The sequence below is a fragment of the Diadema antillarum genome, unplaced genomic scaffold (assembly GCF_040938485.1).
Source record: "Diadema antillarum isolate AM-2024a unplaced genomic scaffold, OU_Dant_1.0 seq00001234_RagTag, whole genome shotgun sequence".
Taxonomy (NCBI): domain Eukaryota; kingdom Metazoa; phylum Echinodermata; class Echinoidea; order Diadematoida; family Diadematidae; genus Diadema; species Diadema antillarum.
The window spans coordinates 609,979-636,800 of NW_027272022.1; the positions used below are offsets into that span (position 1 = coordinate 609,979).

Genomic DNA, 26,822 nt, shown 5'->3' on the forward strand with positions numbered 1-26,822 from the left:
AGCTGGATTTTTTCATTGCTTCTTGTCATTTGCTCAATTCAGCAGTTTGGGATTGTGGTATGCCACTGGCTTCATTGTACAGTTTTGTTGGCCTGGTTACCACCCGCTTCGAATTGTCATTAATGTTTGCAGAATGGTTTTTTGTTTTGTTTTGTGTTAATGGTTGTACGAAGGGGGGGGGAGGGGGTGATAGGATTCTTAATTTGGGGAGTGTGTGAGGGGAGGGTTGGGAGAGTAAAGGGATCTGTTTTGTAACTATGCCACTTTTTTTGGCGGTGTGATCATGAGTTTGTAAATTGTGATTTGATATCGTGAAATATACAAGGATTTTTACATAGTTTGCATTTTTATGCAAGAAATTTTAAAAAGTACAGTTATGAATATTTTATCATGATAATCAGTGGCACATAAATCTGTAACGCTGAATGCGTCTGGAAGGGATATAGGTTAGGGCGGTCCGCGGACTACAGTTATTATTTTAGTTAACTTGCCCAATGCCTGGCAGCCCTGTCAGCTGGTGCATTCAGTATTTGGGTATTTTTGTGTTGAATGTTTTGAGCTTTGTAATTGATTATGTATTGCATGTTTTCTGCCAAATTAGATAATAATAATAATAATATTGTTATCATTATTATCATTATTATTATTATCATTATCATTGTCACAAACCTATAGCAGCGAGAACAAATATTGTTTTAGCTGTAGATGTAGGCCTATGTTACAAATGTGTAATTTCTATTAAAAAAAATCATATAAAATATGATGAAGTTCCAGTAAATGCTGACAAAATTGTGTTCGTTCTGTCAGGTGGGTATAGGCCTGTTGCAATTCCTCCCCGTCACTCCCCCCCCCCCCCCCCACTGCCAGTTATACTCCGTAGTTCCCACAAACCTAACAACAGTAAGTTGTACAGTGGTACCAGAATTTGAAACCTAGGCCTATGTCTTTACTTGTAAAGTGCTTCTTTAGCGCAAGTGTGCGCGAGTTGTCAAGCTGTAACAACATGGAATCAGTCCTCTAGTTGCGGACAGTCACGTGACAGGTGATCCTGTTTTGGTCTAGATGGCTTTTAGGGTTCATGGTGGGGGGGGGGGGGGGGGGGGAGGCGCTAACAGCTAAGTGGGGTTTTTCTTGTTTATCTTAGTTTTTTTCGTTATTTTTTGATTCGCTGTTAGACCTCGTTTGAAACTGAATTGCTTCTCTTGAGGGTGACGCTTAGCAATTTTTTTACTCGACTTTTATCTCATGGTGAATCCCATATTATTATGATAATGTTGATGATGATGATGATAATAATGAAATAATAATAATGATAACAATAATGATGATAATAATAATCTTTTATTTTATGTAGCCTATATATATATATATATATATATATATATATATATAAATTATATATATATATATATATATATATATATATATATATATATTTGCACTGTACAATGGTGAAATATTCCTCTTCCAACCTTCTTGATGTAGTCCTACTAAATATATATATTTTTTCAGTTTTGTGCTTCTGTATGTACCCTGGTATGCACGTAATGTTGGAGTGGTTCAGGAATTAGGTACCTTACTAATCGCAGACAATTTGTTTATATCAATGGCCATACATCTGTTATGCACGATATCACTTGTGGTATACCGCAAGGAAGTTTACTTGGACCACTTTTATTTGTTCTCTATCAGTGATACAGAATTCGAGCATTCTTTCCTTTTTATTATTCGCTGTTGATTCAAATGTGTTTTATGTAGCTCTTATCGTGAGTTATTGATTGATACTTTGAATATCGAGTTGATTGAATCACTTTACTGCATAAGACCTATTATAATAACAAATTGTCAATTAATCTTCAAAATACTAGAATAACTCTTTGGAAAAATTATCCCGGAACATTTTCCTGGATAATATAGCCATAGCAGAAGTTTCCTCAATTAAATTTTTAGGTTTGTTTCTTGATAATAAGCTCACCTGGAATTTGCATATTGATTCAAGTTGCCATATTATTTCTAGAAATATCGGTGTAATCAATAAAGTTAAATGTTTTATTGTTTGTTTGTTTGTTTGTTTGTTTGGTTTATTTCTGCATTTTCGTTCTCCGAATACAATTGCAAATGAAAACAGAATGATACAGATAACATACAAATCAATACAAAAAAAAATATCATTTGCGAAACAACATCAGTCTGAAGTGACATATGAATCAAAATAACATAAAGGAAAAATCAATACATGACAGGGACCGTCATCATAAGCATAGCTTGACGTGGATGAGGCCCTATCTGAATTTGTGATACCAATGTAATACAACACCAATTGTATATGTACTCATAAAACTCTTAATCTTAATACACGAATTGGATATTATTGGATTTATTGATTCTTGTATTATCATTGTACATGTACATACATGTACATGTATAATGTACATACATTGTTGGAGCCATACATACACATAAACATCAGTTGTTAACAAAATGTTTTTTTCTTCATTGCCTTTACACAATGTACAACAGAAACGTATCAGCTATACAACTGTACAATGAATGATACAGTAACGCTACAGCTTAAACGTGGCTTAAATGTTATTTTCCCCAAAATGTTTTATTAATGTTATACTCTTCTTTGATTTTACCTTATTTGAATTATGGCATTCTCGCCTGGGGTAACACTAATATTCCTCGTATCTAGAAAGGATATTGTTATTACAGAAAAAAAGCTCTTCGTATTATTTGTAGAGAATCGTGGAGATGTCAAACTAATGACTTATTTCATCAAAACAATGTTTTAAAAATTAAGGATTTGTATTGTTTAAATTCAGGAAAGTTAAACTATAAAATAATTCCCTTCCTATTGTGTTTGATTCTATGTTTATTCAAAATGAAACTGTACATTCATGTGATCGATACATTAAATTTCATTTACCATTGCCTAGGACAATTTTTACAAAATCTATATTCTCCTTTGCCGGACCAAAATTCTGGCATTCCCTTGATAGCAACATAAAAGAAGCTCTAAGCTTTAACACCTTTACTTTTAAATCAAAGATTTTTTTATTATTATTAATATTCTTATATCACTGGGGACGTGTATCTTTGAAAGCCGCAAATTAAATTCATTGCTTTAACGTTTTTAACTTTGTGTGATTTATTTCAAAATCGTTGTGACACACTAATTATACAGTCCATATCTCGGTTATAGTCTCATGTGCTTTGGCATCGACCCTTGAACTCTTCCTCCTTTGCTCCTTTCCCTATCCTCCTCTTTCTGTTCCTTTTCTGTCCTTTGACCTCCTGTCTATTCTTTCCACGCGTATGTAAATAGAGAGCTGATTTGTTTCTGTCTGTGTGTGCGTTTGTGTGCGTATGATTTGTTTTATGTTCCCTCTTTTTCCCAAGCATATTATGTCTTATCATTTCATTTGATTATTACTACTATTTACTACTCACGAGGGGACTGCATTCTACAAGCTAGGCTTTTTAGCAGTCCCCTCCATTTCCAACTTTTTTTTTCTTTGTTACGATTCAGTTACAATTTCCCCATGCATTTCTTTATTTAAAAGTATGTTTGTTTCAATGTAAAAAAATGGCCTGCATTTAAATCTCATTTGAATATGCAAATGTCATATTGTGTACTTTCGTCGGAAATGAAATAAAATGAAATGAAATGAAATGAATATGATGATGTTTCATCACGGCATAGACGTATTTAATAATTCCTCTATGATAATAATCATCTGATAACTGCAAACATTTTTTTTTTAATTGACACGGGGAAACACTTGGTTTACACTAAACTGACAGGATAATGAACAAAATTACCTACATCAATGGGGTACAAGTGGTAAGATACCGGTCCCATAAGTGAAATTAACATACCGGTATAGCTAGACTTCAAGTGACCTCCACATTTTGAAAGACTTTTTAAAATATTGTATATCTTGTAATCAACCTAACTTCTTTATTTGCTGTCCATATATAAGAACGCCCTGCCGCTATGGTAACTGATAATATGATATTTTCTTTCTATTTGTTTGTTTTCCTTGATTATGTGTTAATTCTATTTCTAAATTGTATATCCGCACTGTAAAAACATCGGTGTTAGATTTAACACCATGGGTGTTAAATCTAACACCGATCAAACTTCAATAGAGGACCACACCCGCAGGTGTAGAAAATGTATTGTGACGGTGTTAAAAAGTGTTCGCCTGGCACTTCGTGGTGTTAATTTGACACTGATGTGGCTGATGATATTTTTGACACTGCGCTAGTTAATTCAATAATGACACCGCATGGTGTTGATTTGATATTGGTGGTGTTAATTTCAATGGTATAACACCCGTCCAGCTTCAATAGGGGACCACACCTACTGGTGTTACTGTGGTGTAAATATATTTACAGATTTTTTCAAAAATCAAGTACTTTATCGGAAAATTCTTTATCGTCTTGTTGAAGTTCAAAATTAACAAGAAGTGCAGTAACTAAGAAACTATTCAAAAAACAATTTTAAATTTTGAAATGACACCCGGAGGTGTTAATCTAACACCATGAATGAGCACCGGAAATTTAACACCAGCTCGGTGTTTCATATTTAACACCGGCCTTTTTGCAGTGCGTGGTTGAGTGCTGACGATGAAATGAATCTTAAATCGCCAAAGATGGAAATTAAAAGCGAATCAATATATCGGCCCCGTTAGTCATTGCGATTGTCAGTAATTGCACAGTGACTATATACGAACTTATAGTCGGTGTTAGTTACCACTGCACAAACAAGAAACACATTATTCTTGTGACTCATCATACAATTATTGCAGATCATGTTCGGAGAACGTTATTCTTTCGAGACTTCCCTTCAGCAGTTCAGGATTTTGCCTTTTCAAACGCCATAGTCGACGCCATCGTCATGGTAACGGGGTCATGTGCGTGACCTCAGCAAGACACTAAGCAAAGAAACAAGACTGATTGTCATTGAACGAGGTGCTCAGTACTTCTATGTATGCATTCAGTCAATATCAGTTCGGTGTTCATAAAGAGCGTCTGGTGCTATCTATTCTGCGTTTTATCCCAAACGGGAATGTGTGAGATCACTCCAAACGAGTTGTATACTTCTAAAGATATAAATACAAACCGAGGACGCAGTATCGACCGCGCCTTCGCGAAGGCAGGGGGTGCCAGAAACTTGTAACTTTTATGAACCCGTTTGTGGGTGGATCGATAGGAACAGGGTGATTCCTTTGGAAATCTTTACCAGCGCCATAAATCGACCGAATCCCATTCTCATTGCGAATAGATTTTCTTCCCCTCTGCCCGGTGGCACGGCAAGCGGTGGCTGCTAAGCCGATTCCGATCTATCGATCGTCGTGGCTATGAATAAAAGGTGTATACTCGACCAAAGAATTATTTATCGCGAAGGTATTCATCATTTTGTCTTGCGCGTTCAGTGGAGGTATGATGATAATGGGCATAGCAACACGAATTAAGACAGTTTGTTGAAGTGCTTGATGCGACAAGGGGCTTCCTCTTTATAAACTTTGTGTGCTCAGCAGAGAATGTGATATCAAAACCGAAAACTCTCCAGTATTGAAATCAACTGAAGAGCAACATAATAGTGATAATGAGAAGGTGAGTAGATTACCGTGCAACATTGTTGTATCTCAATATGATGGCTTGTCATTGATACTACACAACAGTACAGCCATTTATGAAAATTAATCTATCATTGCTATATATCTTGCTTTATACCGGTATAGGGCACAAACATGGGATTGTAATGGTTACTCCAGTTAGGGATTTGTGTTAGTTTGTCTTTTTATGTCGGTGTTTGAGTGACTTTTCTTTATTTGTTACTTTATTTGTTTTGCACGTGTGTGTGTGTTGTTTGTTTGTGTTCTGACCGATAGCAACACTTTGCGTTACGTTATGAGCAGTCTGGAAGAAAATTTTTAGGGAAGTCAGCAATAAAATTACCAAAGAATGAATGATTTCTGGTAGTGATCTGAATCCCGATTTTTTTTTTTAATGGTTCAGTATGAATACGAGATAAGGACATTTTTACAATTCTAGTGCGTGATTCGACCATCTCTGGCAAAAAAAAGAAAAAAAAAATAGGATAACCTCATAAGAAGTTCTGAAAAAAAAAGAAACTGTGAAGAGTTCAGTATATAGCGATATATGTATTACTTTTTTAAAGACTTCACACAGACGCTGTTAAGATTCTGCATATTATTATTATGGCGATCTAGACTTGATGATTGAATTCATGTTCATAATAGGGTTCCTGAGGGGGAAAAATGCCACAACGTCATATCGCATGACGCTAAGAGGGAAATGAGCTGTGTTCTCTGAGCACTGTATAGATGCTTTTGATTTGATATCGAAAAAATGCTCGGGATAGAATTAAAAGCTTTTTATAGGCTTCAAAATCGTAACTTACCTAAAAGAAGAAGAACTCAACAAACAGTTATTTGTAATTGATACAGATCCACGCAATGCACGCAAGTCAAGGGGTGACACACTGGTACGTCTCACATGCTATTACGTCCTTGTTGCTATGTGATATTGTTTATAAGCTCATATTCTTTCATACAGACCAAATAATAACTTGACGTAAAGACCTTGGCAAACACTACAGTATTTGTATGGGAATCTTCGTTTTGGGCCTAAGAATATACGTTTACACTGATATTAGTACGAGAGGACACGGATTACCCAATTGAACTTTAGAAGCCACTATAGCTTGGGCCTATTTGAGTTAATTCTATTTGCTTTTCTCTGATTCCTTCTGCAGCACAATTTGCCACGAAGACTTAAATAGAGTCCATAATGCGTCGTGTAATATCATGAGCTTTATTTACACTCTGCCTGTTCTTTACCATGCCTGTTTGAAAATGATATAATAAAATGGTGCAATTGCTGTCTCCGGATTACACGCTTTAAAGCAGGCACTCTTGAGAACGTGGTTCAAGTTTCAAGTTTCAAGTTTCAAGTTTATTTATTCATTTGTCTTTCTTCCAACAATAAGCAATATAACAATACATAACGATAACATTGACACTTTCTTTCAAGAGTATATAGGAACAACAACAACTAATACTAAAATTTTTGCAAATACATAAGTATATGATTACATGTACATGTGAAATGATAAAGAAAGGGTAACAAATATTTTGAGAAAGGCAAACGAGGAGACCTTAGTGAAGCATAGCTTGTGAGACAAGGTCCCTCGGTAATAAAAGAAAGAAAAAAATACATTGTGTATATATACATATATGTATACGTAGTGGGAAAAAAAAAACAAAAAATACACAATCTCAAACGAAAACAGGGAATAGACAAGGGAGGCTATGCGCAATGAGGTAAAGGGAGATTATTTACATAAAACAAGGGTAGGAATGAAGGGAGGGGGTGGAAAGGAAAGATAAAAAAGGGTTATGTGAGACGATAAAATACATACACAAACACACACACCCAACAAAAACAAAAACAAAACAAAAAAACAAAACAAACAAAACAAAACAAAACATAACAAAACAAAACAAAACATGACAAGAAGACAACTGGGTTTCAATGATATTGGGAATGTGTCAATGTCGTGTCTTTCTTTATTGTTTCACCTCTCTACCTCTAAGCTGTATTCACACTTTGTTGATGGATATTTTCTGATGGTTCTGATTGGGATAAACCCACTTGCAATAAACATGTACTGTATACCAAGACGAATTTTGCGGTCATAAAGATATAGGTTTGTTATGCAATGCATAACATAAAAACTTTAAATGCATATTTCTAAAATGAGTTTGCTTCGCATAATTATTTACAGGTCTTGTAACAGTGCTTAAATATATGTTTAGAAATAAGATTCATGGCTTGGTGGTGTAAATCACTTGGCATATACGTTCAGCCATTTGATGGTAGTGAATAAATAGGAACAACTAAAATTATATTCCCGATTTCCTTATCTATGAACGTGAGGAACAAGTCATAGGAATTGATACATAAAACCGGCTTTCTGGAAGAGCAACCTTTATTAATGGAAATGAGACTATCATTTGCTAATGTGGACAATATGAAGTAGGCTACACTGTCAACTTTTCATTCTTATACAGGTCCACGATGGGGGTATGATATTAATCAACAACTGAGCCAGACGGGCTATAAATTACGCAAGCAAGTGGTAGAATTCGAGGCAAGGGAGATGAATTCGTTGAGTGTTCAGCACCCAACGATGTCGACAATGACGCTGCAGCTGCCCCAGATCGACGAGAGGTCGGCCACGCGCTCTTCAAGGAGTAGAAGTCGATCTCGCCGACCGTACCCCGAGGTCGACTCGGGGGCGTACAGGGCGCACTTTCGGCGGTGGTGGGAGGACATCGGTAAAGAGCAGCATGACAGAAGTGAGTTCCTTTATTTTCTCTCTACCATCTCCCCTCTCTCCCGCCCTTTATACTGCTCTCCTCTTTTCTCCCCTCGTTCTCCCTCTCTTTTTTTCTCTTCTTTTTCTTGTTCGAGGACGATACATTGTCGACCATGGTCTCATTTGCGTGCATGCGTTGGGGGTCATGGCATGAGAAGAATTAAGCCATGAACACATTCAATGGTGTTTGGGTAAAGAATAAAGGCTGCGGTCATTTCAATCACTGGAATGCGAACAGTATTAAAATAAAGCTGTCACACGTATTTTGTGCTACCTACTGCTAATACAGTACTGTTTCGTATGATACTTCCCTAACAACAAAATTTAATGTTAGCGCTTCAGACATGATCAAAGCCCTATAAAGGCCTATGTCAATGAAGTTAATGAGACAACAAACAGGCGTTATCAAGCTCGCACTTTCAGTTTCTAAGTGTTAAAGCTTCGTAGACAGGACTATCTTTTGAATTTGAATGAAGTCCAAAGCTTTGACTAGCCATATCACAGTTGATAGTTGTTGTTTGTTTGTTCTTTTGCAAAATATTTCAAACTTTTAAGCTTTACGTTCATAATCCATTGCGATGTCCAAGATACGACTTGAATTACCAACGTCGTTATGAAAATTCATCATCTTGCGTTTACAAAGTTCGAGAAAGAAATGTAATGCGGACATCCTCACATTGGGTGAGATGGACTAAAACTTTGCCTCCTGTAATTAGCACTCCCCGTATCTATTATGATGTATAGTAGTTGAAAGTTCGTCAAAGGAGTGTAAAAATAATGACGTAATGATGACCTCAGAAATTATCACGAATAACCTAAATGTGATACCTTCTCCTCCCTCTCCTGCTTGGTATGCCAACCACCCAGAGGAAGACGCCATGGATACCATTGACAACCGGCTCTTGGAGGTACATGAGATGGTCACGCCTCGCAACGCAAAGGCGGGAACCATGGGCAGGCTCCAGACCCCTCTCAGGAACAAAGTCAGGGTGAGACAAGCGAGACAGACAAACAAACAGATAGACAGACATACAAACATATAGAGTGAGAAAATGAATACAGACAGGGATACTGATGATGATGATGATGATGGTGATGATGATGATGATAATAATAATGATAATGATGATGATAATGATGATGATAAGGATACTGATGATAATAATAATAATAATAATAACAACAATGATAATGATAATAACATTGCTAATATTACTATCATTGCCATTATTGTGTCTATTACTATCGTTCTTATTGATATAGTTACTACTATCATACTTCTACCATACTACTATACTATTATCACTATATATCACCATTATCAGAAATGATGGTGATAACAATAATGAAACTAAACCACTACTCCTCCTCCTGGTATTATGGATAACTTTTCGTTACAGCTGTGACAATGTCAATGTCGCTAGTAATTGATTATCGTTATCATTGGATAAGGAAACATCTATAAGAAATGACAATAATGTGAAGAAGATGTAGCTAATAGTAAAAGAGCGAGATGAAGGCGGAGGAGGAGGTGGAAGAGGAGGAGGAGGAGGAGGAAGAGGAGGAGGAGGAGGAGGAGGAGGGGGAATCAAACTGGACGGATGAGGGTCATTGCACTAATATCTTTGCGTGACTGATTGTTTGTTTTGCTATTTTTTTTTCCTTTCTCTTCCTCTCTCTGTCAGGAGTTCTCAATCATGACACCGGGTACCTTCAAACGCTTCAGGAGATCAGATCTACAAACAAAGGTATTGATGACTGCATTATTAATATTCATTAAAATCATTAAGCTCGTTAGGATTAACTCTTCTCTAATCACCATTCATTACCGCTACCGGGCTTTATTACCAAACTGTGACGGAACGTGATTCGAACGCTAAAGTTATCGTGCTTTGAATTGGAGTATATTCACATGCTTGAGTCAACGATATAATGCTTGTCAATGCAGGGAGGCGGGAACACTTATTTCTCCTCATCTACTTTCTTTTCGCGGTTTCACCCCCAACACACAGTTCCATCCTGCCGCCATGTTCCGCAACGCCATTAAGTTGGTGCTGATTGCTGTTACCATATATCGGCGAAGACGGAGGTAAGAAAACTGTAGAAAAAGTATAATCTGCATTGAATGTCTCTCGTAACGAAAAGTTATATCTATAACCTTTGAAAGAAACTAGGGGACTGCATTATAATAGTAGAAACGCTTCATGTTCATACCTTATCTTCTCGAGTGTTAAGCGATATCATGATGTTCCTTTATGCAGTAACTTAGAACAAGTATCGAAGGATCAGACAGTGATCCGAAACAGTTAAGAATGAAGATGGAATGATATTGCAAATTTCTCACATTGAAAATGAACAATCCGACAAACGTAACGATCATGAAAACCGAGCTATATTTCGATATTACTGTGTTATAACTCATATCACTGATGAAGCTGTACCTGGTAATCAACATTACGACAGTATTAGCTCAGTTATTGGTACCTCTGCCAGTACCATCAGCAAGTTTAGATAAAGAGTTCTCCAGACACATCCAAAAGTTGTATTTACCAGTGACAGTTTCGACGAATGCCAATGACGTGTTCAAGCATAGTGGTGATAATATCGTTCAAATTATTATGACAGCATATATTCACACAAACTTGGCTGATAAGATTAACTGAAGGATTTTTACTTTGTATTACATAACAACCAGCCTAAAAGAACCTTGTCATACGCGAATTCTGAGTTGTACACGTGTATATAAGCAATACAGAGACCGTTGACTGATTTTAGTTGTACGATAAATAATGTGAGAATATAATAAAGATTCTGGAATTAAAAAAAATCCAACAATTATACACAATCGGACAAAAAAAAAAGATCCTTTTTGCGATTATTCACCCATGCGTTTTGGTTGCTGGTTGCTGGTTTCAGAAGTGTGCACGGATATTTTGTTTTGTTTTATATATAATTGTTACATTTTCCAAAGTTTCTCGACCCAATATTTTAATGGAATAAGTAAACCCTAAAAGAAACGGTGCTTATGTCATTGACATTGATTAAGAAGCTCTGTCCATAATCTTGCATCTCTCTTTTATATATATCATAATAGGTATAACATTTATGACATTTTCCTAATACGTCTATTACACTTTGCTGCCATTTATTGTAGGTATGTCCAGACCGGGCCGGTACGTGGTCCGCTGGACTCGCACGTGCAGTCTGACGACTACGCCCACTCATGGATGAAGGCTAAAGCCTCGGGAAATACCAACAAAAACCCTACAAAAACAGTGGTCAGTTTCCCCTTTGGTTCATTAAATTGACCTCAAGGAAGACATATATACATTTGGCCTGCAACATATAGTTAAATAATGACGAAGTTCGATGACCTTCAAGTTTTTTTTTCAATGATGGAAGATTGAAAAAAAATAAGTGTGTCAATGACAGTAATGTAACCGTAACCAAAGTAGTTTATTGTTTACATCAAAGTGTATCATCCTATATAGGCCACCAGAAAATCTCAAATCGTCAAGGTGACCTATCTGTGGGGGCTGTTCATTTTAAAATGGATTCTCAGACGTTGTGTACGATGGATACTATACTATACCATATTTTCCGGCCAAAAACAACGGTCAGAGTTTTGTTGAATCAGTTCAAGATGAACAACGGCAGAATGAAGAATCTCATTTTCTGATAAGAACCAATCTTTATTATTTCATTACCTATTCCTGTTATATCAAAACTAATTAGTCAATATTTCGCCTCTTAGGCTATTCTGTTGCTTGACAAAAAAACCGAATTTTCATATTCCCATTAATCTTTGATGCAAGATGTAGATTTTAATGAAAGGTATTTCCTTTTGTGAAAGTGGATTTTTTTTTCTCTCTTCTTCTTGCAGATTGGTACTGAATTTCAGTGTCACTTCAGGACGCAGCCAAAATACAGAACACAAGAACAACTCGAAAGGGTATGATCAATGTGATTAAAGACAACTTACGTCGTCTGGTATTTGTTATATATCCTAAACACACAAGACACCGAGTTTCAACCATACAAGACAATCTGATAAAATATTCAATGGACAAGGGATAATTATCAATCATGCATATCTAGGCCCCCCAAAAAATCCACAGCGAAATCAAATATGACATTCTTTCACCTATATGCTAAAGGGAGTGCACCGAGTGTTTCCTGGAACTTTAGATCAAACAGATGACAGGAATTCGATATGAGGTCACTAAATATGTTTAAAAAGTATATAAGACACAACAACAATGGTATATTTACATATTTGTCTCTCCCATTTTTCCTTTTTCTTTTCAAACCAGAGCCACTACATTGAAATTTGATTCATAAAGGAGAAATGGTTACTCGAAAGCAATGGACTATGTGACCTTAAAAAACGACTGCAATTTAGATTCCAATTACCCCTAAACCGAAAGAAGTGATAATGATAGCACGAAATATCATATCAACGACGTCACTGATGTACATTCTAACATCGTTACCACAGCTTACGGTGATTTTAATGACAGCAATAGTTGAGATTAAAGTGTGATGATGATAATGACAATAATATCGATAGTATTGACAATAATAATATCAATAAATTATGATTACAATATCACGATGCAATCATCGAAATAATAATCAGATAATGATACTAATAAGAAATCAATATCAAAACCTTATTGCTGTTGGTGATAGCATTACATGCCTGTTACGTATAGCACCTGCTGTTTGCTATACGGTAGATCGCCCTAAAGCTGCGTACGATCAGGGCCTTCCAGATGTTCCCCACCAAGGTCGAGAGCGAGCTGTGCCGTCGAATCGGCTACGAGTGCTACGACGACGGGAGGGTCCTGGCCTACCAGGGGAGCAAGCCGCATCGATTCTACTACATCATATCGGGCCAAGGTGACAAATTAGCATCAAAGGAAGATCATGATGACAACAGAATTGATTAGTATTTCAAGGAAATATGTTTATCACTAACTATCACTAAAGTGGTACGAGATGTTATAACGATGATGGCAAAAAAGAGAAGAAAATTAATAACGATGATTGTGCTGCTGGCACTGATTGTTATGACTGTCAACAAAGAATAATGCTGGTACAGTGCTTACAGGAATAGCAATCATATCAATTTGAATGATAACTAAGTGAAATATTCCTTTATTATAGTCACGAAAGTGAAAGTATAAAGCAAAGAGACTGTGACAAATCATTTTTTTTTTCATTTTGTCCCCATTTTAAGTAGAGCTCAGTAATGTCATAGGCCCCTATAGTATTGAAATTTGTTAGCATTTAAGCATTCTTGACTATCATAACGCATATTGTAAACACCATTATCTAGCATCTGCTTTTTTTTTTTCTTTCTTTTTGTAATCTTGGAAAAAATAGTTCGGTTACTACGTACGTACAAACTACAAAGCGGGGAGGTGACAAAAGCACTGGGCACCTTGAAAAGAGGACATTTCACGCGGGTAAGCACAATTATCACTATAGTATCATATAATGTGTTGTGCGTGTGCGTGTGTGTGTGTGTGTGTGTGTGTGTGTGTGTGTGCGTGATGTTGAGCGTGCCTTCGAATTCATGCATTGGACATTAATCGGAGTTAACTCCAAGAACTTTTAATGACTTTATATTCAGTACATCACCTTTTCGAAACAAATTGTCAGCATTATTCGTATCAAAGTGTTCTCCTGTGAAATCATTCAAAGCCTCTACTTTCTAGACTGATCATTTTTTCTTTTTTTATACCTAGGAGTATGGAATTTTAGGGAGTTACCGAAGACGTTCGAGTCTCCCAAGTAGAAAAGAGATACATCATGTACATTGCTTCATTTCTCTTTTTTTAACTTCAAAATCAAGGTGGATAGCTTCTAACTATTTACTGCTTTTTACAATCTCTGATGAGTGTTTGTTGTGCCTAAATCTGTTGAGAATAATTATCACTCTCTCAGAACTTTGAGAGTGATAGACATTTAAAAAATGATATAAAAACAACAACAAGGCCAAAAACAGCAAACAGACAATCCCAAAGTCCTGCGTTGGTTTCAATGAATCACAGTATTTTTAAATGATTTTGTAAAGTCTGCACCAAAGCCATATCTGCACCAGGAATCACCGTGTTTGAATATATAGAGACATTGTCAAAAGCAAAACAAATACAAAAACCGGAGTTCCTGATTTCAATGAATTCACAGTGTCCCTGTATAATGGATCTCCTGCTAATTTTCGTGTCTTCATCTAGAATCTCCTTGTAGAGATTATTTCATTCCTATTCGGGCCTACATGAAAACGCGATATGTTTCCCCAAGTCTGCATCCAGGCTACCTGCCTTTCTTATAACACGGTTTTATGAACCATGACCGAGCAAGAATTGGACTACCTCCTTTCCTTTTTAAAGGCATAATTTACCATTTGCAGATGAAACAAACACCCAGCATTAGTGCTTCAAAATAGTTCTAAAATGTGCGTTAGGCATAGAAACAACCGATGTGAAAATTTGAACCAGTATAATCGATGTGATGTATTTTTAAACATGCAAACTGTGAACAATAGTTAGTAATAGTAACAATAAAAATGTTTCCAGACTAAACCGTCTACAGGTATGGTTTAATGAGAAAAATAGTGATATCTCCTTATATTCTAGGTTTTATTGCAAATATGTTATCCCGGTAGGATGTTTTGTGATACAACTGACCTGCACATATGCATCAAAAGATCTTGAATATTCTTTAAATCACTGCTCCCAAAGGTAAACAGGACCTTTAACCTACGTGGCACCTTATATCTGTTAAAGGATGTGTACAGTTCTGGTTGGGTTGGGATGAGAATTTAGCTTTTAACGTTTTGCGAGATATTCAGAAACCACTCTATGAGATGTCAAAGAGCATGCAGTTCTAAGGGGTATCAAAAGTTTATTCGATGAAAATCTGTTTTGAAATGGCTGAGATATCCCAAAACAAGGTGAAACAAAGATATCCTAATAAAGCTGTGCATGTCGCCTTTTATTATTAGCACTTTTTTGGATATCTCTGCCATTTGAAAACTAATTTTGATCAAATAAACGTTGAATCCTTCTTAAAATTACACGCTCTTTCATATTTCATAAGAGGCTTTTCATCATCTCACTTAGGAATGTTCAAAACATGAATCCATACCTCAACCAGTACTGTACAGTCCCTTTAATTTCAAAATAATATTCCCCATCTCTTGCAGCGGGAAGATTTAGAAAAGTGCGCCCCAAGCCAATGTCACATGGTGTGTAAAGGAAACCTGGAAGTCTTGATCCTGGAAATTGACGTGAGTTCACCAACAACGAAGAATTACCATTACCATGTTGTTTGAAATCATGGCATTGTATCTAGTTGATTAACACTTGAGCTAATTAATTTGAAATAATTGATTTTATTCCTAGTTCTTTCATTGTATTGCATATTCATTTGCATTTGTTTTCATCGGGTCACGGACATGGTGAAAAACTGCCTTTGTCTGAATCTTGTTGCGTGCTAAATAAACAAACGAAACGGAATGAAACGAAACGAAACCTCAAAATAGACAATAAAGATAAATCGCAACATAAACAACTAGTATATCAATGACGGATCGGTGTTTGCGTTGGTCTTATTCCAGCCAATTAATAAAGATGACTGGCTCAGTTGACTATGATGTATTGGGAAATTAAACACGAGGACCTGAAGTCTGGAGGGAACGCGAGAGAGAGAGAGAGAGAGAGAGAGAGAGAGAGGGAGGGAGAGATGGAGAGAGAAAGGAGGGAGCCATTGTAGACGAGGCCAAAATTATTGGAAGGGTAACATGAAATACGTTATTACATGGTCAACTCTCCCTTTAATCTGTATCTGGTCGACAGGATTGAGGGTTTACTTCCTATTGTAAGCCACGCGCTTGCAGCTCCATAGATAGATAATTTCGTAGAAGCAATTAAAAAACACATAAACAAGATAGTAATCAATACCCATCTCATGGAAGAAGCCGAGCTATTGTTAATTCTGTTAAGACAACATCTATTTGATTAATAGCAAAGTTTTAAAGTTGGGGCATTAGTGCAAGACTGAAACGACTTATTAGCTTATTTTGATCAATGAAACACAAGCACAAACTATGCTCCGGTCAGTTTGTGCCTTTTCATCTCAAAAACAACCAAAGAAGCAACGACTTGATATAGATAGAAATAATCAACAAATTATCATTCTTGTCATTAATATCGCAGGATTTCCTTTACCTCATTGATCCACCGGACCCCCCTCCACTCGGTTTCCTCAGGTAAGATATTTCTATAGTGTCATTTGATTGGTTATCTTTATGTTCACATATCTTTGGAAACTGCTGTTTTGTTAGATTTCATAATTTGCTGATAAAATTTGGTTACATTCCCTCTATACAGTATATTATAAAAATACATTCAGATTTCCACATTGATAATTTTCAATTATGATTAAACTGTCTGAATGCTATTTCAGGGTCTAAAGATATAACATTTTACCTGTATTTGGCAGAAAACCCCATTCAATTTGGTTAAGTGGGCAAAGAGAAATGTGGATTGTTGTAAACCATGTCATGGGTCTGTTTCTTCAAAGTTTAGCACTTGGATGCTCTTGGAACTGCATATTATATGTGTGAACACAATGAATAGAACTTGGAGGACAGGGATTCCTGACATGCTCTACAAAGATCCTCATTTCTCTTTGACCACTGAAGCAAATCGGATGTTGTTGTTGTTGTTGTTTTTTTTTTTTTGGTAAAGTGTGGGTAATGAATTATATTTTCATTTCATGAAACTGCATTTGAATTAAGTCACTATTTTTAAAGTTATCGTTGCGGAAGGTCCCGTTATAATTTTTTTTTTTTTTTTTGGGGGGGGGGGGACATAAGGTATGTTAACGTGAACGTCAAAGAGAAATTCCTCTTGTTTTGATGGCATCTTTAAAAATAATAATGATGTACTACTATACATGCAAGCCACTGATTTAAGAATATATATATCCACTGATATATTTGAGAGTCTACGACACGCCATTAGAATAATGGTGTGATATTGAAAGAGATCATAACATGTATGCTTTCGTAGGAGAATCTTGTTCGAGAGTTCCCCAGTTTAGGTGATGACACTGATTAAAATTGCTGCAATTTTCCTAAAGGTGTCGATTATGTAATAGTTGTATACATGTACCAGCTACATGAAAGAGAATACAAAAAGGGAGACGAAATATCAAGTGATTATCATTCACGCTGAGCGTATACGGTATAGCACTAATATAGGTTAAATATTGTTCTTTTCTTGAACAAGACAGTTTCAAGGGGAGAGGGTATACTACATACATAAACAACTACACCCATAGATAAATGTTCTGACACTATCTAAGCACTTATAAAATCATGCCAGGCATTAGATCCACTTTACTTTGTTTTTAGACACCCAAGATTTCAGAGAAAAGGCCATTAACAGGCCCATAACTAGAATTTTTCAGGGGGGGGGGGGGGGGTTAAAAAAAGACTTTAGCGAAATTTTTGGTGCCACTACCAGTCCTTTTTCATTTTTTTTCAAAAAGGGGGGGGGGGAGTTCCGCGAATCATTTTTTTCTTTTTATTTCTTGTATCTTTGGGGGCTGCTGGCAAACCCCCTGAACCCCCCCCCCCCCCCCTAGTTGCGGGCCTGATTAAATCGGAAGATAGGAAAATTTGGGCTGTGTGCATCAGGGAACTACAGAAACCTTGTTAGAATTGAAGTGGCGCAATGAGGCCTAAATTGCATGAGGGAAAATGTATGATATTATGCTTTTTGTTTGTTTTTAAAAGACCTTATAAGAATTGAATTGGTGCAATAAGACATAAATTGCATATGGAAAATATTATGTAATAATGTTTTTTAGTCTATGAGCATTTTATATAACCCGAAAGGATTTCAAAATTCTTCATTTCCTTGTAAAAAGATAATTATTGATTATCAACATTTTACAAGGATCGCTTTTCACTTGTTCACTTTTTATGTTCATGCTCGAACATGACGAATGTGTAAGACTGACCTGAAAATATTGTGAAAATTGAAAGATATTCTTTTATTACTTTGACAGCTGTCATTCGTGTTTATGTTTTGATAATGAAATTTCATTCAGTGTACAGTTGAAACAAGAAACATTGCTATCAAATGGGCTACAAAAAAATAAAATCGTATCGATCTCAACAGTGGCATGTTTTTGGTATAATGTTTATCGAGTTTGTGTTTTTTTTTTGTTTATCAACCAGGTCACTGCCAATGTTTCAGGATTTTCCTGTGGAGGAATTTCTCAACCATCCCGATGCAATACGTTCCAAATATTTCCCGTAAGTGAACTACACTCTAGTACCATTATATACCTTTCTCAAAATCTACTTTGGACTTTGATATCATATCATATTTTACAGATTCCTTGTGTTTACCTTGAGTTTCATATCCACGCGATGTCCAAATATCGTGCACGTTTATCACTGCTGATACATTAAATTTTCCTTCCGTTGTTTTCCACGATTATCATTGCGATGCAATAATACCAAATTAATTAAAGAATTAATCAACTTACGAGTCAATGAACAGATCGTAAATATCTACCTCAGGAAATAGCTGTGGAATATGAGAGTTGTGCATTGCTTGTTATCCTGTAATGCTTACAATCTCGAAGATTAATTGATGTAGATGACAAAAGCACTGTCAGTAATAATGTCTTGGAGTGTATTTACGACCTTCTCGTGCTTATGATGGGTCTGAAAAAAAAAAAATCCCATGGAAATGTACTTAAGATATTTGGAGTGGCAGGTTCCATAAAACGTAATCGAAAAAAAAGAGATTTTACAGAACTGTCAAGGCTCTATGAGTTCATTTTAAGGGATTACTAAGCAATATACAAGTATGAATTACCAAGTAGGGCCTAATTCAGAAATTCATTTGAGGTACTTGTCAATATTCATCACATGTGTTGACGTTGTCTGACACGTGCCAGACCCTCTTGTAAAGACGAAAATATAATGGGCAGTAACTATCAGAGGTAGCGTCTTCATACGATGTCAAGACGAACTCCCATTGATTTCTAGTTAATGATTAAAAATCATAAGAATCTTGGGGGCCAGACAAAGGTTTAAAACAATAATGATGATAATAAATTACAGCCCGCGCCTAGCATCAATGTGCCTTTATTTAGGTTTAAATTCAATCTGTTTAAAGGTCATATGCAAACTTAAAGCAAACACAATATGGTAATAGCATAATGGCCTATCAATATTGCCAAGAAGTTATTAGACGTAAATATTAAATGATGGAAGACAAGCGATTGTGTTAGTTATGAATCACTTTCATGAAAAATGTGCACATGGTTTCTACAGGCCGAACAAGATGGTGTGTGAGGACGCAAATCGCACCAAGTGGCTTTACCTCGTCATGTCGGTAAGTAGAAAAAGAGGGTGTAAGTTCAAGTGAATTAATGGAAGAGAAAAGGAGGAAACGGAAAGACTAGATGTATGGAGACGATTAGAGGGTAAAGGGAGGGCGGAGGAGGAAACTGTGGAAAAGTAGGAGACATTTAGAGGAAAGAGATAAACAGGAGGATGACGAAGAAGGGGGTTAGATGGGAAAGAGGAACAGAGAGAGTGAAAAGAACAGATGGAAGAGGAGAAGTAGTGGGAAGGAGAAGAAGATGAAAAGCGTAGATTGGTATAATAACAGAGATGGAATGTATTGGTGGGAGGATGGGAAGGAGAAGTGGAGGAGAAATAGAGGAAGAAAGTGGCGGGGAGTATAGGAGCTATAGGTGCAGAAAAAAATGTAGCAGAAGTGCGGGGGGGGGGGGGCAAGAAAAAAGACGGGAAGGTAGAGGGGAAATATTAGAAATACGGTGGGGAGGAAGAGGATGAGGAAAGGGGAAAGGAACAGGAAATGAGGATAAAGAGCAAAATGCGGGAGAAGGTAGGAGAGAGGGTGGCAGGTGCGAAGAGGAGTGGATGAGTGTACGTATAAGGCAAAGGAAAGAAATGGAGGGGCAGGAAGGGACAAATTGGATGATAAGGAGGAGCGAGGAGGAGGAAGGGGGAGGAGGATGACGAGAATGCAACAAGCTGGAGTTGGAGCAGGAAGGGGGGGGAGGGAGGACAGTAGTTGAGATGGAGATGGGAGGAGGGGAAAAGAGGAGGAGGGATTAAAGAGGAATATGCCAATGAAAGAAGCGTGATTGCCTCTGACAAGTTAGTAATTTGAGAACGTCATCTCACCGGTTTCTTCAGAAGGCTAATTATAATCTATTTATGTTTTGTTTATAGGGGGAATGTTACTGTCTACGCAAGCAGCTGATCACCAGTGATGATTTCAACAGTACTCAACCTCTCGTAGGCGGGGGTCCGCTGGGGGAGAACAAGCGTCAAAGGCGACCATCGCACGCAAACGGTACCCGCAGCCGACAAGCTGTAGACATTTTACAGCTCGGTGCTTCGCCCGAATCAATATTAAGAATTGAATGTCGATATTAATTACAAGCAGCGGGGCGGAATGTTTTAAGCAAAGCCGGGACCGACGATGAAAAAAAAAAAAAAAGACTCGACATTTTGAGTCCAAGTGGCACAGGATAAGTACCCCCTCTTCCCTGTACAGGTTGCTTGGTGTTACAGAGAATTAATTATTTACCAAAACTATTTGGAGTGGGTCATAAGGAAAGGGTGGAGGTAGAAACAGAACAAAGATAGACAACCAAGCAATACAGAATCAAGTCTCATAGACTTAGAAATGGAAATATATATATATATATATATATATATATATATATATATATATATATATATATTGCAGATAGCAAAACACAATGTTAATTGTTAATCAGAGAAAATCAATGTAATGACACAGTATACTGTTTTCATGCTTGTATTTCCTTTTCCTCTCCACAGAAATGATCGAATTAAGTATCGCTCGCTACGTAGCAAAACGACGGAGCAGTATATCACATTTACCTGAAGTAAGCAAACCATGTTTAATCATTTAATGTTTAATCTTCGCAGCAACTGCACAGAAAGAAATGTGAGAAAGAAATGATTCAACAAAAATTCATCAATTACAGCTATGAGCGCTTTAACAGCATCAAATGGTGATGCATTAGAATTTGCGCAAAAAAAAGAATTAACGTGTAGCTTCATCCTCATAAACATTTGTCATATCAAAGTGCAATATAATGCCTATCATAATCATTTCATACAAAATTATTCTAGTCTTAGCAATATGAAGACTAATGAAAGTTTGCTACCTTGAAGCCTTGTAACACCGTCTGTAAAATTATTGACTAGACCAAGCATATCATGATTTCTATTAAATTGTTATATCATGATGTCTTTCTTGTGGGTGCTGGGGGAGGGTAGGGAAGTGTCTATTTCGTTATTTGATGGACATCGTTATCACAAATCGCTATTTTGGTCGCTATTTAAATCGGTAGTCATGGTTATACAATACAATGCACTCCCGTTATGGCGAATACAGTTATAACGAAATTCTCGTTACAACGAAGTAAAAACTCAGGTCACCAAACTATCAAATATATATATATATATATATATATATATATATATATATATATATATATAAAATATATATATATATATATAAAATATACATATATGTATATATATATATATATATATATACATATATATATATATATATGTATATATGTATATTAATATATATATATACATATATATATATATATATGCATATATATATATATATATATATATATCTTTACACACTCAACACTTCGGTTATAACGAAATTTCGATAGAACGAAAGAAAACGGTCGGTCAGAATTCGTTAGAACAGGAGTGCACTGCATTAGAAGTGTTATGTAATCGAAACCGTTCCCATACTGATTATTCATAAATTGTTGCTTTGTTTTGTTTTGTATTGTTTTTGTAAGACGTTTTGATTTGACAATATGCTGTATAGATCCGTACGTCTCTGGCTGAAGATGTTTCTGAGAAGGGATCTGTCAACCCGCATGGCCAAACGATCGGTCTTCCCTCACTCTCGCGGGAAAATACCAGATCGATATCACCGGTAGGTACATACCAAAAATACTCCGGTTTTCATTTTCGATCTCTTTGTTACATCGCTAAATCCCCAGGCGATCCCAAAGAAAACTTCTTCCGGACTACTTTCTCAGCACTATTACTCATTAGACGTTCGAAAATTGAACGATTACCGCTGGGAAATTCTGTAAGGGGAAGAGGGGTAATAATTCTGGGATTTCTAGGTGTCTGCTTGTGAATAATGTTGCGAGGTTTATCTGGCCATTATTTTGGTGATTATCCACAGATGACTTTGCACGTGATGATTTCCACGTCGTCACTGTCCTCAAGAATTCAGTCATCTCCTGGAGTTCAATATATGCAAAGCAGTTTGCACCACTTTGAAACTTGAGCAAGCAGATTACACGAGACGATATGACCCTATTTGTCGAGGTAACACAGGAATTGCATTGGGGTTCTTGTGCAAAGCTGTACAAAATTGAATGGTACATTTTCTCTTCAGCTGTGTGTCGAGAATAGTAGTCACGCAAGCAGATTGGGTTTGAGGAAATCTATAAAAACCATTATCAAATGTCACCATATTTTATAATAAATGCGATCATGAAGTAGCTTGCCTGAAAGAGGCTGCAAAGTAAAATCAAGGGATTCATCGATGAGAGGCACTTTTTTGATAGGAAAAAAAGGCGATTTTTCATAAAATGATATAGGCCTAATCACTTGAGGGCGACGAGATCAAGTACCACTGAGACAGTCATTTCTCCTAGTCTGTAGAAAACTGAGAAAATTTGAATGTTCTGTGACGCTAAGGGCAGGAGGGGCTTTGGCATTTATAATTTGCATTTCCTTCATTTTTCATATTCTAGCACGGGAACTACGCCCATCGGACTAGTATGTCCTATGTAGACCTCCCTCCCCTTGCCCGCAGCGGCCTTCTCATGGACGAGCAAGAGGGACGTGTGTCACCCAATAGGCAGACGACGCATTCCCGCCAGCGAAGGAATAGCCTATTTCTCACTGAGCGAAGTCGCACGGACGCGTCGATAAGCCGAGCCAATACGAGGGAGCGAAGTCGGAGTTATCCCGCGGGAAAACGGCATCGGGACAGGAAGAGAGGCGTCGAGCAAAAGCGACCCGTCTTCCTACAGCTGGGGAAACTGCAATCGGGAGAGATATTTGTGAGTGTCCCTCGGGGTCTCTCACCCACCTTACCCTTGTTCAGTCGAATACATAGCTATATTTGTATCCACCTTCTCATTATATTTTGTCCCATTACTTCTAAAAGCATAACCGAATTTCGCTCTCTTTCTATTCTCTACTGTTTCTGATTTGCGTTTCATGTAGGCTACTACCAGTGAGACACCACGAGTGTTTTTGTTTTTGTTGTTGTCATTCCTGTTGTGAAAAATGACATTTTTAAAGGGTAGTCATCGGACACTTGATTTTATCTCTGTTTTCTCGATTTTTAGGGCTTGAACGAGGTCGCGGGAACATTACGCGTCGAGCCGTCAGGAGTCAGTGTGGTGAGTTTACACTAGCGGTCAGTTTTCAAATCTGTTAGTCACAATGAATCTCGTCGTATGTCAAGTAGGAGGGGAATATAATTGACAGTTGGCATTTAGGCCTATATTCTTAATAACTGTTAATTTTGTGCGCATGTGCATTTCTAGTAGATGGTCCCAATTTTAATTTTCTGAATTGTAGATATTTAGGTATAGATACGTGTATGTCCATTATACTACCTTGTTCGAAATGGTAATAATGTTATGTAATGATGAACTATAATTCTCAAGAACGAGACTAAAAAAATCCAAAACATGCAAAAGCCAAAAGCATTAATAAATAAAAGCATCCCAAAACACATTTTAGTACATAGAGCATCTGGAATAGCTCTGAATAGTGTTTGATTGCATGAAAATGCCCACATAAAACATAAGTATGTTAGGATATCAACACAACGCTTAATTCAACTTGTATCTGATATAAGGGCAAATGGTTTAACGGCAACATATAGATAATTTGACACCAGGTATTTGATATCCGCAAGTCTAAAGTCTATTCACATGTTTTCCCATCTATACTGCTCAGGTAAGTGGAGGAGCGGAAGTGATCGCGATCAGCAAGCGGTTCTTTCGCCAGCACGCCGGGGTGCTTACGCTGCTGAAGTTGGAGGGCATGGTAAGTATAACCCAGTGTTCAAAACTTAACGTCATTGTCGAAGCCCTAAATGATTTGGCATGCTCTCACCGCCTGCTCTCCAAGTCCAGGTGATACTATCTGACCTCAATAAACTTTTTGGAGTGTTCCTGAAGAAGGGTTTCTTGTCTTACCAGGCAAGGCTGATCCTTATACGTATAGATCACAGTCAAGGTTTCTTCGTTCCTTCAATAAAGTCACAGATGTTCCCCAGTCACTTTGCTAAGCACATTGTCCTTTCTCCGACCTTACTAATAAAATCATTGTATCAGTTTTCCACTGGTTTTTACACCCTCATAATTGCATTTGTCAGATCTTGCGACGAGTCCCTTTGTCCATAGTTCTGTGTCCTAACGAAATATTAATCCCGAAGGCTTCTCTCGATACCCAGACCTTGTTGGCGCCATTGTGCCACCTCTTGTTGGTTTTATACCAAGGCTAAGACAATTATGTAACTCTGCATTTTCTAAGTTATGAATATCATTATGTATACAATGATGATAATGAATGTAAAACCATACAATGTGCATATTAGATTGTGACGATCATCTTTGACATGTGTTTGACGTTTTTGACACATTCGATGCTTTTTATGCTACAGATTGGACCTTTTTTTTAAGACCCACCAAACGATATTTTGGAAGTTTTAACTTTTTTTTTTAGTCGAGTAAAGTACACTGTGCATGCATACTACACGAATGCCTGGGTCCCATATCATAAAGCTTGTTATCAGTAACAACTGCCACATTTTTATGACAAATTTTTCTCTCAGCCAATCACATGCAAGTATTTCAGTAGCTTATAACAACTATCTATCGTAACCAGTGGCTGATCCAGAGGGGGACGCATCGCGCTCCCTCTTTATTTGTAGTTGAAAAAAAGAAACAGAAAAAAAAAGAAATGAAACCCGGAAGTAGCGCCAGAAATATTGTCCCCCCCCCCCCCTTTACGGAATTCCTGAATCCTCCCCTGGTAACTTGTTATTGATAACAAGTTTTATGAAACGGGATCCTGATATTTTTTTTCTTCAGTTTTTGCTAACAGTGAAATGCTATATCGCCTATTGTTTCGACAGTTGCAGGAATTTGTGTCCGAGGAAGACGCCAAGGATCTGTTGGAGGATGAAGACACGTGGAAGAGGTACAAAAAGTCGATGATGGACATTTTGGCCACGAAAAAGGCCGAGAAAGCCAAAGACAAGAGAACGACTCGAATGAGACTAAACCCTCTGGCCACTACAGTATGATGACATCATCTCCCACGTGATGAACGCTATAGAATCTCTACAGGAAGATCCGTTTATAAAGGACGCAACTGTCGACAGCAGCCGGTTAATTAATGCCATGCTATTGGATACTGGATTTTTTGGAATGTTTAATTTCCTGCTTGTCAATCACGTCAGAACCAACAAGGTCGACTTATGGAAGCATGAAACCGGACATTTTGCAGCCTGCAGTCAGGCACGATACTCAGAATTCTGCGCCTGTCCATAATGCGCAAGATTCCTTCATTATGAATATTATAATTACCACACACATCATGCAACGCGATGTTCGGAGTGCCGGCATGGAGAAAGTTTTGATGATAAAGACACCAAATCGATACAAATTTTGTTATGAAACTTGAGCCGTGACACTGATTTTTCTCCTATCCTATAATGACCCAGCGTATCTAAACATAATAAGCATGATAATCAATTTTTAGAAAAATAACTTGCGTAATTCTGGTCAGAATGTATTAAGCAAAATATCTTAGGCTCTATGGGAGGCGTATAAAACTGAGCCCGTGCCTGACTGTCCTGTAAAATATGGCTTCTTAGTGACGTTAGTCGCATTTATAGGTTTCACCCCCTAACATAATGAAGGAAAACCGCTAGGCAGTGACTTGAAAATGTACTTGGCTATGACTGGAAGCTTTTTTTTTATCCGGAACAATGAACGAATTAAATATCATCTTGAAGAACAGGTAGACTTCATTGGAAACTTTAATAAGCTCTTCTTTATACCACTCACGCTATATGATAGCAAATCACCGTGTGACCATGATAAATGACCATGTTTGATTTTATGTCCGGACTATAACGTCAGTATGTCGATTAACATAAATCCGCAAGATAGTCATTACTTTCCCACACTTATCCTCCCACTTGCCACAGTCATAATATCA

General features: G+C 37.1%; 1 protein-coding gene across 1 annotated transcript; it reads left to right on the top strand.

Moving 5' to 3' along the window:
* Window positions 1-8,197: 8,197 nt before the first annotated feature.
* LOC139745086 (uncharacterized) lies at window positions 8,198-25,996 on the top strand. Its single transcript, XM_071655507.1, has 19 exons — window positions 8,198-8,396; window positions 9,284-9,405; window positions 10,102-10,164; window positions 10,429-10,505; window positions 11,571-11,694; window positions 12,300-12,368; window positions 13,156-13,318; window positions 13,805-13,887; window positions 15,630-15,713; window positions 16,642-16,694; window positions 18,675-18,752; window positions 19,785-19,845; window positions 20,715-20,838; window positions 21,333-21,400; window positions 22,381-22,491; window positions 23,327-23,638; window positions 23,930-23,983; window positions 24,549-24,638; window positions 25,732-25,996. Exons 1-19 carry the CDS (start codon window positions 8,198-8,200, stop codon window positions 25,900-25,902), a joined length of 2,106 nt encoding a protein of 701 aa, XP_071511608.1. The 3' UTR covers window positions 25,903-25,996.
* The last annotated feature ends 826 nt before the right edge of the window (window positions 25,997-26,822 follow it).

What these genes read in the sequence shown, in the direction of transcription:
- LOC139745086 (XM_071655507.1), top strand. Translation starts at nt 8,198, where the DNA reads ATGAATTCGTTGAGTGTTCAGCACCCAACGATGTCGACAATGACGCTG. An exon ending in AAAGAGGACATTTCACGCGG is followed by an intron (nt 13,888 to 15,629) that starts GTAAGCACAATT and finishes CATCTCTTGCAG; the next exon opens with CGGGAAGATTTAGAAAAGTG. An exon ending in AGCCGTCAGGAGTCAGTGTG is followed by an intron (nt 23,984 to 24,548) that starts GTGAGTTTACAC and finishes TATACTGCTCAG; the next exon opens with GTAAGTGGAGGAGCGGAAGT.